Source organism: Oncorhynchus nerka, linkage group LG4 (assembly GCF_034236695.1).
Source record: "Oncorhynchus nerka isolate Pitt River linkage group LG4, Oner_Uvic_2.0, whole genome shotgun sequence".
Lineage (NCBI taxonomy): Eukaryota > Metazoa > Chordata > Actinopteri > Salmoniformes > Salmonidae > Oncorhynchus > Oncorhynchus nerka.
The window spans coordinates 30421946-30435378 of NC_088399.1; the positions used below are offsets into that span (position 1 = coordinate 30421946).

General features: G+C 46.6%; 1 protein-coding gene across 1 annotated transcript in view; it reads right to left on the reverse strand.

Annotated features, from left to right (window-relative positions):
• Nucleotides 1–13433, reverse strand: part of LOC115121845 (cytospin-A-like) — a 37391-nt gene that overhangs the window by 21505 nt on the left and 2453 nt on the right. Inside the window, exons 2-8 of the mRNA XM_029650989.2 lie at nt 10223–10415; nt 9968–10091; nt 4865–6546; nt 2948–3155; nt 1141–1214; nt 714–883; nt 354–639 (exon numbers count right to left, since the gene is read on the reverse strand). Coding sequence (XP_029506849.1) covers nt 354–639; nt 714–883; nt 1141–1214; nt 2948–3155; nt 4865–6546; nt 9968–10091; nt 10223–10378 — 2700 coding nt within the window. The 5' untranslated portion in view covers nt 10379–10415. The remainder of the gene's footprint in view (nt 1–353; nt 640–713; nt 884–1140; nt 1215–2947; nt 3156–4864; nt 6547–9967; nt 10092–10222; nt 10416–13433) is intronic.

Genomic DNA, 13433 nt, shown 5'->3' on the forward strand with positions numbered 1-13433 from the left:
TCCAAACCAACTTGACACAAAAATTGTATTTTGTCACATCGAGGTGGTCACGTGTCACCTACTCAGAGCATGAATTCCAAGTTAACTTGAAGACATCCTGACTGTTTGGGTAGAGACCCGTGGGAAGTCCCGTCAGGTCTTGCAGGGGTCTGAATTGGAATTCTCATAGTAGTTCTAGAAAGACAGGGCTGAGGCAGGGAAACCACATTAAAGGACCGATAGCGGCGCCTGACATCTGCTGAACCAATCAGAATAGGGTTAGAGACAGACTCGCTTCGGAAGGGGCCTGTGCTGCCTGGTGGCCTGATTCAGAGTGCTTATAAACTACTGGTCTGCCATTGTGTGTTTCTTACCTGTATGGGAGAGATAGCAGCAGCGGGTGGGGTTTTCAGAGGGCTGGGGCTGAGGGGTGTACGGGCAATCGTTGTGGTAACTGCTGGCACGGCTGCTGTGGGGGAAGTTGGGACAAGGCCTGCAGTGGAGGCGTGGTCAAAGCTCTTGATAAGGGTCTTGACGGTGGGAGAGGGCTCAGAGGAGGTAGAGGAGCGTCGGCTGAGACCCATGCCCTGCCTCAGGGCAGCTAGGTCCCTCTCAACCGCATTCATGTAGTTATACACCCTGCCCCTCTCCTCATCCTGCCTATAGAGACAGATAACGGATCGTCAATATCTTTGACACAGGGAGAGATTGACACACACACAAAGACCACATACTTCTTGATCTCCTCCAGCTCTTTGCTCATCTTCTCATTCTTCTCCTGTGTGTCCAGAAGGCGGCGCCGCAGATCCCCAATCTCCTCCTGAGCCTCGGACTTGATGTCGTTAGCGATGACCACCGCCGTCTGCAGGTCGGCCTGGAACTGACGCCACTCCATAGACTCCTCCTACAAGGGGAGATATGAACCGCACATGGACCACGGTCAAAAGTAGTGCATTACATTTACATCATGTAGCAGACATTCTCATCCAGAGCATGATATGGAATAGGGTGTCATGTGGGATGCACCCATGGGCTTAATACTACGGACCAGCAGACCACTTCTCATTATGACTAGGTGAAATGTCTTCACCGGATGTTCAATACAAGCTGAGATACAGCTGAGGCACAGGACTCCGTATTCCTCTAGCTCCCCAAACTGACCCGTAGCTTTCGATGCAGCATCTTGATCTCACGCTCCATGTCATGTTTTTGGTCCTGCAGTTTTTTGACGGAGTCTAAAAGAAAAAGAGAGTATGAATAATTAAATGAATGAATTGAGACGGGATAAACGGTCTAACTAGGCTGTGTAGGAATGGTCCCACATTGCCACCTGGTGGTCACAGCAGCTTTAACATTGGTATATGATTCAGTATTGGTCCAGCATCGTTGGTGAACTCTCTGGATGAGCATATTATTCCCCATAGTCCCTTTTCCTGACTGATGTGTGTCTCCTAAATGGCACTCTATTCCCTAAAAAGTGAACTACATTTGACCAGAAACCCATGGGCCTTGATCAAAAGTAGTGCACTAGGAGGTGAATAGGATATAGGGTGTTCACATTATTAATTCATAAAATGAATGCATTCAAGGTTTATACTAATATGTCTATTCAATAGAAAATCCAAACCTAATTTCCCTACCGTACAGTACAGTGCATTTGGAAAGTATTCAGACCCCTTGAGATTTTGTTACGTTACAGCATTATACTAAAATTGATTAGTCCCCCCCCTCCTCAATCAAACTTCTTCCATTTAAGAATGACACGGTGTTCTTAGGGACCTTAAATGATACAGACATTTTTTGGTACCCTTCCACTGATTTGGGCCTCGACACAATCCTGTCTCGGAGCTCTATGGACAAATGCTTCGACCTCATGGCTTGGTTTTTGCTCTGACATGCACTGTCAACTGTGGGACCTTATATAGACGTTTGTGCCTTTCCAAATCATGTCCAATCAATTGAATTTACCACAGGTGGACTCCAACCAAGTTGAAGAAACATTGAAGGTGATCAATGGAAACAAGATGCACCGGAGCTCAATTTCGAGTCTCATAGCAAATGGTTTGAATACTTACGTAAATAAGGTGTTTTTTAAAACTTTTAATATATTTGCAAAAATGTCTAAAACCTGTTTTCACTTTGTCATTATAGGGTGTTGTGTGTAGATTGATGAGGAAAATAATGAATTTGATCTATTTTAGAATAAGGCTGTAACGTGTAACAAAATGTAGAAAAGGGAAAGGGTCTGAATACTTTCCAAATGCATATGTATATGGTTCAAAGGTTACCAGCGATTTACTCTGAGAATATAGCATGTTGAGTGAATGGAAAGTCTTTCACAGGCATGATCATAAAGTGGGCGCTGCTCCACGGCAGAACGGCGATAACTTCAAAATGTCAACTGACAAGCTTGAGTTTAAGTGAAAACATGGAATCCGCTGAATACAAAACTAAATATGGACTAAATATATATTTATTTACAAAACCAAGACTGAATTTCAATATCCGCCCTCTGTGAAGACAATCTGTTCCTGTTTTTCTGTAGTCTTTCCCTTTAAAAATCGCCATAGAAACAGCCCGTCACATAGATTGATTGCGGTTATAGGCAATGAAAGCCAAGGATCTGGAGGTGAAAACGACAAAGGCATCAAGTTGATTTTGATTGGTCCAACCAGCGAACACCTCCAAATGGTACTACCTCACATCACCACATATGAAGGACACAAGACCAAGAGCGCCTGTACGAACGAACAACAGTCACAGCAACACTGTCAGGTACTAGTATATTAAGGTTATAATAATGTAGAGAACAATCTAACGACATAGGGAAAAAAATACATTTTGACATTTAATTTCGTAGCACCCTCTTGAATTACCCTGTTTTTCTCTACATTGTACAGCAGTGAGTGAACGCCCTATAGGATAGGGTGCAATTTGGGATGCAATCTAGTGTCCATCCACCACTCACTCTCCAGGTCTGTGATCACGAGGTTGTCGTGGAGTTTTACGGCTCGGTGTTGCTCCACCTCGTCCTCCAGCTCAAAAATGGTCTCCTTAATGTCTGAGACCTCAGTGTCCCTCTCCTCCAGCTCAGAACACTGATGGGCCAGGGCCCGCTTCTGCTCTGCTAGCTGCTTCTGCACCTCATCACGAAACGCACGGAAGTTCTCCTCCAGCTGACGGGAGAATGGGATACATAGGTGTATGCATGAGCACACGTGTCATTACAGCACCAGTCAAAAGTTTGGACACACCTACTCATTCAAGGGTTTCTTCTTTATTTTTACTATTTTCTACAATGTAGAAAAATAGTGAAGACATCAAAACTGTGAAATAACCTATATGGAATCATGTACTAACCCTCAAAAAAGTGCTAAACTATTCAAAATATATTTGATATTCTTTTCTTCAAAGTAGCCACCCTTTTCCTTGATGACAGCTTTGCACACTTTGCATTCTCTCAACCAGCTTCATGAGGTAGTCACCTGGAATGCATTTCAATTAACAGGTGTGCCTTGCTAAAAGTTCATTTGTGGAATTTCTTTCCTTCTTAATGGATTTGAGACAATCAGTTGTGTTGTGACAAGGTAGGGGTGGTATACAGAAAATAGCCCTATTTGGTAAAAGACCAAGTCCATATTATGGCAAGAACAGCTCAAATAAGCAAAGAGAAATGACAGTCCATCATTACTTTAAGACATGAAGGTAAGTCAATTCAGAAGATTTCAAGAACTTTGAATGTTTCTTAAAGTGCCGTCACAAAAACCATCCCGCGCTATGATGAAACTGGCTCTCATGAGGACTGCGCCACAGGAAAGACCCAGAGTTACCTCTGCTGCAGAGGATAAGTTCATTAGAGTTAACTGTATCTCAGATTACAGTCCAAATAAATACTTCACAGAGTTCAAGTAACAGACATCTCAACATCAACTGTTCAGAGACTGCATGAATCAGGCCTTCATGGTCAAATTGCTGCAAAGAAACCACTGCTAAAGGACACCAATAAGAAGAAAAGACTTGCTTGGGCCAAGAAATAAGAGCAAGTGGAAATCTGGCCTTTGGTCTGATGAGCCCAAATTTGAGATTTTTGGTTCCAACCGCCGTGTCTTTGTTAGATGCAGAGTAGGTGAACGGATGATCTCTTGCATGTGTGGTTCCCAGGCGTGAAGCATGGAGGTGGTGGTGTGATGGTGCTTTGCTGGTGACACTGTCTGTGATTTACTTAGAATTCAAGGTACACTTAACCAGCATGGCTACCACAGCATTCTTCAGCAATACGCCAGCCCATCTGGTTTGCGCTTAGTGGGACTATCATTTGTTTTTCAACAGGACAATGACCCAAAACACACCTCCAGGCTGTGTAAGGGCTATTTGACCAAGGAAAGTGATGGAGTGCTGCATCAAATGTCCTGGCCTCCACAATCACCCGACCTCAACCCAATTGAGATGGTTTGGGATGAGTTGGACAGCAGGGTGAAGGAAAATCAGCCAACAAGTGCTCAGCATACATGGGAACTCCTTCAAGACTGTTGGAAAAAAAGCATTCCTCATGAAGCTGGTTGAGAGAACGCCATAAGTGTGCAAATCTGTCATCAAGGCAAAAAGGGTGGCTACTTTGAAGAATCTAAAATATATTTTGATTTGTTTAACACTTTTTTAGTTACTACATGATTCCTTGTGTTATTTCATAGTTGATGTCTTCACTATTATTCTACAATGTAGAAAATATTAAAAATAAAGAAAAACTCTTGAATGAGTAGGCGTGTCCAAACTTTTGACTGTTACTGCACGCACATACATACCAACATAGAAATTGGGTAAAATACTAACACAAGACTGATGGAGAATCTGAAATGAAAGTATGTTACAAATAAGAATGTGTGACCTTGCTGATACCGTCCTCCAGCCTGGCGGCCTCGTCGCGGGTGTGGTCAAGCTCCTCATGCAGCTGAGCAGACTCCGCCTCTGCCCTCTCCTTGTCCCTCCTCTCGCTTTCCAGCTGGTGGCGGATGTCCATCTTGTCCCCGGCATTGTGGATGGAGTAGAGGTCAGCCACCCTCTGTCTCTCCTGCTCCAGCTGGGCCCTGCATCGAGCCAACTCCACCTGCTCCCCCACGGCCGCCTCCCTCAGGACCTCCAGCTCTGTGGCCGCCGCTGCCCTATCCCTGCGCTCCATCTCAGCCTGCCGCTCAGCCATGTGCACCCTCTCCTTTAGCGCTGATATCAGGCCCTGGGCTTCTGCGTTGTCCTGCTCCGCCATTTTCAGTGCCCCGCTCAGGTGCTGCTGCACCCCCAGCAGCTGCTCCCTCTCGAAGTGGGTCCCATTAGTCAGGTCCACGTAGCGGCGCTCCAGCTCCAGGTAGCGGCTGCTCTTAGTGTCCTCCTCGTCGACCGGGGCATAGGCCACGCGGTGCTCGTCCAGCAGGCCCCGGAAGTAGTCCATCTGCTGGCCGTACAACTCCAGCCGGTCACCTTGCTGGCACAAGGAGTCTAACAGAATGACCCGCTCCTCGCCCAGCCTCTCGTTCTCTGTGCTTAGTTCCTGGGTGATCTGCTGCAGGTCGGCCAGCTCCTGTAGTGTGGCCTGGAGCTCCTCAGAGGTGCAGTGCTGGTTCTCCTCCATCTGGTGAATGCGCTCCGTTAGACAGGCCACCGACACCTCGCTGGTGTTGCCACTGCTGCCGCTACGGGAGCGCTCGCAGTGACTCGGTGGCCCGCCCTCTGACTCAGAGGAGGAGCAGCAGGCAGAGGCCGAACCAGAGGGGGCGTCCAGGGCATCATCGCTGGAGGTGATCGGCTGGTAGGCTTCGCTGCACTCGCTGTCGGCCGCCTCAGGGGAGATGGCTCGCCGGGGGTCCAGAAGGTCTTCATTGGAGCCGCAGGCAGAGCCGTGTGGGGAGACCCCATGTTGAAAAGGGGCCCGTTGGAACCCTCCATCTCTGCCACCGCTGGCTGGAGGAAGCTCTGGGCTGAGGCAGGAGCCTCGCGGGGCTTTGAGGGAGCAGTCCAGCCTCTGCTCCAGGGAGAAACCCATGGCATTGAGGCGGTCCTTCAGCATGCGGTTCTCACTCTTTAGCATGTTCAGTTCCACGCGGATCCCCTGGTTCTGGTCCTGCAGCAAGAGCAGGGTGGACTCAACGTCTGTATAGATGAGCGGAGTAGGGGCTTCTTTCTTCTGTTCCTGTAGGGGCTCAGCCTCAGCAGTCTCCTCTCCCTCGCCCCTCTCTCTGCTCCCCCCATCCTCCTCAGGCAGGCCTAGCTGAACACGGATGGCCCGCAGCTCGGTGCGCAGGTGGAGGATCTCCACATCTTTGCTCTTGGCCAGGCCCAGCAGATCCTTCACCCTGCTCTCCAGGAGCGTCTTATTGCTGAGCTGCCCATCCGACCTGGACTTGCTCATACGGGACTCGGACTCAGTCATGGCCCGGCTGCGGACTCTCTTGGGCGGTGCCAAGGCGTCTGAGGGTCCGGAGAGCTTCCTGCTGGCGGTGCCAGTTCTGGAGCGTTCTCGCAGGCCGTCCCAGGATGAACCGGGCTCCTTCACCACAGAGGAGGTCCCACGCTTGCCTGAGGAGTACAATACAACACGTTACTGAAGGTAAAGAAGTTAGAGCTAATCACAAACCAGAGTATAGTCTGTTAGTAGCTCTATGGTTGATGTACCTGGTTTGTGATTAGCTCTAACTTCCATACCCAACTATAACATCTTCCGTCAAGATAGAACTGCCAAAGGGGGAGGAGTTGCAGTCTACTGCAGAGATAGCCTGCAAAGTAATGTCATACTTTCCAGGTCCATACCCAAACAGTTCGAACTACTAATTTTGAAAATTACTCTCTCCAGAAATAAGTCTCTCACTGTTGCCGCCTGCTACCGACCCCCCTCAGCTCCCAGCTGTGCCCTGGACACCATTTGTGAATTGATCGCCCCCCATCTAGCTTCAGAGTTTGTTCTGTTAGGTGACCTAAACTGGGATATGCTTAACACCCCGGCAGTCCTACAATCTAAGCTAGATGCCCTCAATCTCACACAAATCATCAAGGAACCCACCAGGTACAACCCTAACTCTGTAAACAAGGGCACCCTCATAGACGTCATCCTGACCAACTGGCCCTCCAAATACACCTCAGCTGTCTTCAACCAGGATCTCAGCGATCACTGCCTCATTGCTTGTATCCGCTACGGAGCCGCAGTCAAACGACCACCCCTCATCACTGTCAAACGCTCCCTAAAACACTTCTGTGAGCAGGCCTTCCTAATCGACCTGGCCCGGGTATCCTGGAAGGACATTGACCTCATCCCGTCAGTTGAGGATGCCTGGTCATTCTTTAAAAGTAACTTCCTCTCCATTTTAGATAAGCATGCTCCGTTCAAAAAATGCAGAACCAAGAACAGATACAGCCCTTGGTTCACTCCAGACCTGACTGCCCTCGACCAGCACAAAAACATCCTGTGGCGGACTGCAATAGCATCGAATAGTCCCCGTGATATGCAACTGTTCAGGGAAGTCAGGAACCAATACACGCAGTCAGTCAGGAAAGCTAAGGCCAGCTTCTTCAGGCAGAAGTTTGCATCCTGTAGCTCCAACTCCAAAAAGTTCTGGGACACTGTGAAGTCCATGGAGAACAAGAGCACCTCCTCCCAGCTGCCCACTGCACTGAGGCTAGGTAACACGGTCACCACTGATAAATCCATGATTATCGAAAACTTCAATAAGCATTTCTCAACGGCTGGCCATGCCTTCCGCCTGGCTTCTCCAACCTCGGCCAACAGCTCCGCCCCCGCAGCTCCTCGCCCAAGCCTCTCCAGGTTCTCCTTTACCCAAATCCAGATAGCAGATGTTCTGAAAGAGCTCCAAAACCTGGACCCGTACAAATCAGCTGGGCTTGACAATCTGGACCCTCTATTTCTGAAACTATCCGCCGCCATTGTCGCAACCCCTATTACCAGCCTGTTCAACCTCTCTTTCATATCGTCTGAGATCCCCAAGGATTGAAAGCTGCCGCAGTCATCCCCCTCTTCAAAGGGGGAGACACCCTGGACCCAAACTGTTACAGACCTATATCCATCCTGCCCTGCCTATCTAAGGTCTTCGAAAGCCAAGTCAACAAACAGGTCACTGACCATCTCGAATCCCACCGTACCTTCTCCGCTGTGCAATCTGGTTTCCGAGCCGGTCACGGGTGCACCTCAGCCACACTCAAGGTACTAAACGATATCATAACCGCCATCGATAAAAGACAGTACTGTGCAGCCGTCTTCATCGACCTTGCCAAGGCCTTCGACTCTGTCAATCACCATATTCTTATCGGCAGACTCAGTAGCCTCGGTTTTTCGGATGACTGCCTTGCCTGGTTCACCAATTACTTTGCAGACAGAGTTCAGTGTGTCAAATCGGAGGGCATGCTGTCCGGTCCTCTGGCAGTCTCTATGGGGGTGCCACAGGGTTCAATTCTCGGGCCGACTCTTTTCTCTGTATATATCAATGATGTTGCTCTTGCTGCGGGCGATTCCCTGATCCACCTCTACGCAGACGACACCATTCTATATACTTTCGGCCCGTCATTGGACACTGTGCTATCTAACCTCCAAACGAGCTTCAATGCCATACAACACTCCTTCCGTGGCCTCCAACTGCTCTTAAACGCTAGTAAAACCAAATGCATGCTTTTCAACCGATGCCCGACTAGAATCACCACCCTGGATGGTTCCGACCTTGAATATGTGGACATCTATAAGTACCTAGGTGTCTGGCTAGACTGCAAACTCTCCTTCCAGACTCATATCAAACATCTCCAATCGAAAATCAAATCAAGAGTCGGCTTTCTATTCCGCAACAAAGCCTCCTTCACTCACGCCGCCAAGCTTACCCTAGTAAAACTGACTATCCTACCGATCCTCGACTTCGGCGATGTCATCTACAAAATGGCTTCCAACACTCTACTCAGCAAACTGGATGCAGTCTATCACAGTGCCATCCGTTTTGTCACTAAAGCACCTTATACCACCCACCGCGACTTGTATGCTCTAGTCGGCTGGCCCTCGCTACATATTCGTCGCCAGACCCACTGGCTCCAGGTCATCTACAAGTCCATGCTAGGTAAAGCTCCGCCTTATCTCAGTTCACTGGTCACGATGGCAACACCCATCCGTAGCACGCGCTCCAGCAGGTGTATCTCATTGATCATCCCTAAAGCCAACACCTCATTCGGCCGCCTTTCATTCCAGTACTCTGCTGCCTGTGACTGGAACGAATTGCAAAAATCGCTGAAGTTGGAGACTTTTATCTCCCTCACCAACTTCAAACATCAGCTATCTGAGCAGCTAACCGATCGCTGCAGCTGTACATAGTCTATCGGCAAATAGCCCACCCATTTTTACCTACCTCAACCCCACAGTTTTTATTTATTTACTTTTCTGCTCTTTTGCACACCAATATCTCTACCTGTACATGACCATCTGATCATTTATCACTCCAGTGTTAATCTGCAAAATTGTAATTATTCGCCTACCTCCTCATGCATTTTGCACACATTGTATATAGACTCCCCTTTTTTTCTACTGTGTTATTGACTTGTTAATTGTTTACTCCATGTGTAACTCTGTGTTGTCTGTTCACACTGCTATGCTTTATCTTGGCCAGGTCGCAGTTGCAAATGAGAACTTGTTCTCAACTAGCCTACCTGGTTAAATAAAGGTGAAATAAAAAAATAAAATAAAATAAAAAGTACCTGAGCTAATCACAAACCAGAGTACAGTCTGTTAGTAGCTCTATGGTTGATGTACCTGAGCTAATCACAAACCAGAGTATAGTCTGTTAGTAGCTCTATGGTTGATGTACCTGAGCTAATCACAAACCAGAGTATAGTCTGTTAGTAGCTCTATGGTTGATGTACCTGAGCTAATCACAAACCAGAGTATAGTCTGTTAGTAGCTCTATGGTTGATGTACCTGAGCTAATCTTTGTCTTGCCCTCTGGGTTGCTAGTACCTGTAGTGGAAGAGGTTGAAGAGTGGGCAGAGCTAGTCTTCTTGAACTTAGCAACAATGCTGATCCCAGCAGAGGCTCCACCGCCTACTGTTGTTGCTGATGACAAGTCATCGCTGCTCTTCGCCTGGCCAAAGAGAAAGATGATAGTTAACACACCACCTATAGGACCTATAAAGATAATCAGCTTCATGGTTGTTCTTAGTATGTAGCAAAAGTGCTCACACGGTTATTTGTATGTGCCTTCTGCATTTGTACCTTAGAGAGTGGTGCGGTAGCGGAGGTCTTGGCCGTATTCTTGCCGGCTGTGCCCATGGTGGCGCCCTCAGGCTTGACTCTCTCCCCAGTCTGGGCCTTAGTGCCTGCTGCCGTGGCTTTGAATAGGCCGGCCACTGGCCTGGTCGTCTTCCTCATACTGGGCTCTAGGTTTCTCAGACATTTACAATGCAATCTGTGTGGAACAAAAACACACAAGCATACAGGAGTTAATAACAGGATGAGGTGGTAACGCATGCATCACAGAGGGTTTCTAGTTTCTCAGTCAGGAAAACAGATTTCATTATTATGCCATAATTAACATCAGTGAACAACCTCTTACAACTAACGTAAATATTAAACTCACATAAAATGCAGCCTAGAACTAAAATAATTATAGTAGGCAGCCCAACAGTCTAAAAACAAGTTTATAAATCATTCATTTGAAATCAATTTCCAGAATAACCAATTAGCCTAGATTGCCTTTTGAAAAATCCATTTAGTTACCTGATGCCTGTGGCAGTAATTTTCTTGGGAGAACATAGTCTGTCATCTATGGGCTAGCTAGTAGCTAAGGAGTTGCTGTCTAGTCCGGAGTACGGACAAATTACTTCACAGTTCTTCTGTGCTGTGGTCGATGCTATTTATGTTCAAACGCCAGCCAGCACTACATCCTTCTCAGACACTGACTCACACAGATCACACGAGGGAGCGGTCATTGGATTCCAATCTGAAAGCACACGAGGCGTGTGACTGGAGGTCTCAGGCCTGTAGCTAAAGTTGAAGTCGGAAGATTACATACACCTTAGCCAAATACATTTAAACTCACTTTTTCACCATTTCTGTGGAAAAAAATATCCTAGAAAATGACCTGTCTTTGGTCAGTTAGGATCACCACTTTATTTTAAGAATGTGAAATGCCAGAATAATAGATTTAATTATCTGTTTCAGCTTTTATTTATTTCATCACATTCCCAATGGGTCAAAAGTTTACATACACCCATATTAGTATTTGGTAGCATGGCCAATTTTCCACCTCATGATGCCATCTATTTTGTGAAGTGCACCAGTCCCTCCTGCAGCAAAGCACCCCCATAACATGCTGCTGTCACCCCCGTGCTTCACGGTTGGGATGGTGTCCTTTGGGATGCAAGCCTCCCCCTTTTTCCTCCAAACATAACAATGGTCATTATGGCCAAACAGTTATATATTTTTTTCATCAGACCAGAGGACATTTCTCCAAAAGGTACAATCTTTGTCCCCATGTGCAGTTGCAAATGGTAGTCTGGCTTTTTTATGGCGGTTTTGGAGCAGTGGCTTCTTCCTTGCTGAGCGGCCTTTCAGGTTATGTCGATATAGGACTCGTTTTACTGTGGATATAGATACTTTTGTACTGGTTTCCTCCAGCATCTTCACAAGGTCCTTTGCTGTTGTTCTGGGATTGATTTGCACTTTTCGCACAAAAAGTACGTTCATCTCTAGGAGACAGAACGCGTCTCCTTCCTGAGCGGTATGATGGCTGCGTGGTCCCATGGTGTTTATACTTGCGTACTATTGTTTGTACAGATTAACATGGTACCTTCAGGCGAAAATGCTCCAAAGGATGAACCAGACTTGTGGAGGTCTATAATTGTTTTTCTGAGGTCTTCGCCGATTTTCCCATGATGTCAAGCAAAGAGGCACTGAGTTCCACAGGTACACCTCCAATTGACTCAAATGATATCAATTAGCCTATGAAAAGCTTCTAAAGCCATGACATCATTTTCTGGAATTTCCCAAGCTGTTTAAAGGCACAGTCAACTTAATGTATGTAAACTTCTGATCCACTGGAATTGTGATATAGTGAATTAGAAATTAAATAATCTGTCTGTAAACAATTGTTGGAAAAATTACTTGTGTCATGCACAAAGTAGATGTCCTAACCGACTTGCCAAAACTATAGTTTGTTAACAAGAAATTTGTGAAAAACGAGTTTCAATGATTCCAACCTAAGTGTATGTAAACTTCCGACTTCAACTGTAGCTGCCTCTTATCACAACATCACGAGGGAGGTTGTACTGTAGCTGTAGCAGTAACAGTGGTCTGGGCAGGTCGACTGGGCCTTACGAGGCATGAGGAGCCTGTGTGTGCAGGCCTATAACAGTGCCCAGACAATGAGAAAAAACACTCACTTCAGTTGGCTTATGTCTGAGATGGCGACCCTCTTTTTCTTCAAGATAAGACTGATTATTCAAATTGATCAGGCTACTAGTCATCACCTAGAATCAAGCACATACTGCCTGCCTGACGAACAGTCTGTAAGTCCCCATTCCCAGATCAGTCTATTCATACCACAGATAAAGCTGGACTATTATAACCACTAACCTGCAATAGCACGCAACATAGCTTTGAACATTTTTTACAAAGACAGGTATAACCATAGTAACCATAACATTTCCTCTCCACAGCCCCCTTCCCTTATCTTTGAACTAGATCCATTTGAACTGTGGACAAAGCAACTACATGTCTAGAGACACACCCAACCTAACAGACATCTGCCACATGGTTCACTGGCTGAGTTGGGGAATCCAGTAAAAGAGAGTATCCTTGTAGTGCATCATGTTCAAACAACAAGAGGCAGGATATCAACACCACCCGGAGTCAGATCGTTTTTTACAAAGGCTTACTGAGGATGCAGCCAGACTCAGAATTGGTGGCAGTTGTGAAAACCTCATCTTTCAGGCTCCTTCTGTAGAGTGTTAAGTGTTATGATTAAGTATCAGTACCAGAAGAATTTAGCCTTGTCTAATTGTTTTACCAAAAAAGGAAATACATAGCCTAAGCTACGGTAAATAAACATCCTGGGCTGGCCATGGTGAGCAAAATGATATTAGTACCAGACCGTCGGGGTAGAAATGTTTGCGCTGAAGATGGATCGGACAATAAGACTGGAAAATTATACCATAGCTGGAATTCTGGAGTTGAAGAGTAGAAGGAATGGGACGACAGGGTAACACCACTCAGTATGCACTAGCATAACTCAGTGTTGTGTGTAGGACATACTTTCTTCATTTGAAATGAGGGAGTAACACACACACAGACAACAGAACACGTATAGCCAACTCAGGAAATGAGGGAGTAACACACACACAGACAACAGAACACGTATAGCCAACTCAGGAAATGAGGGAGTAACACACACACAGACAACAGAACACGTATAGCCAACTCAGGA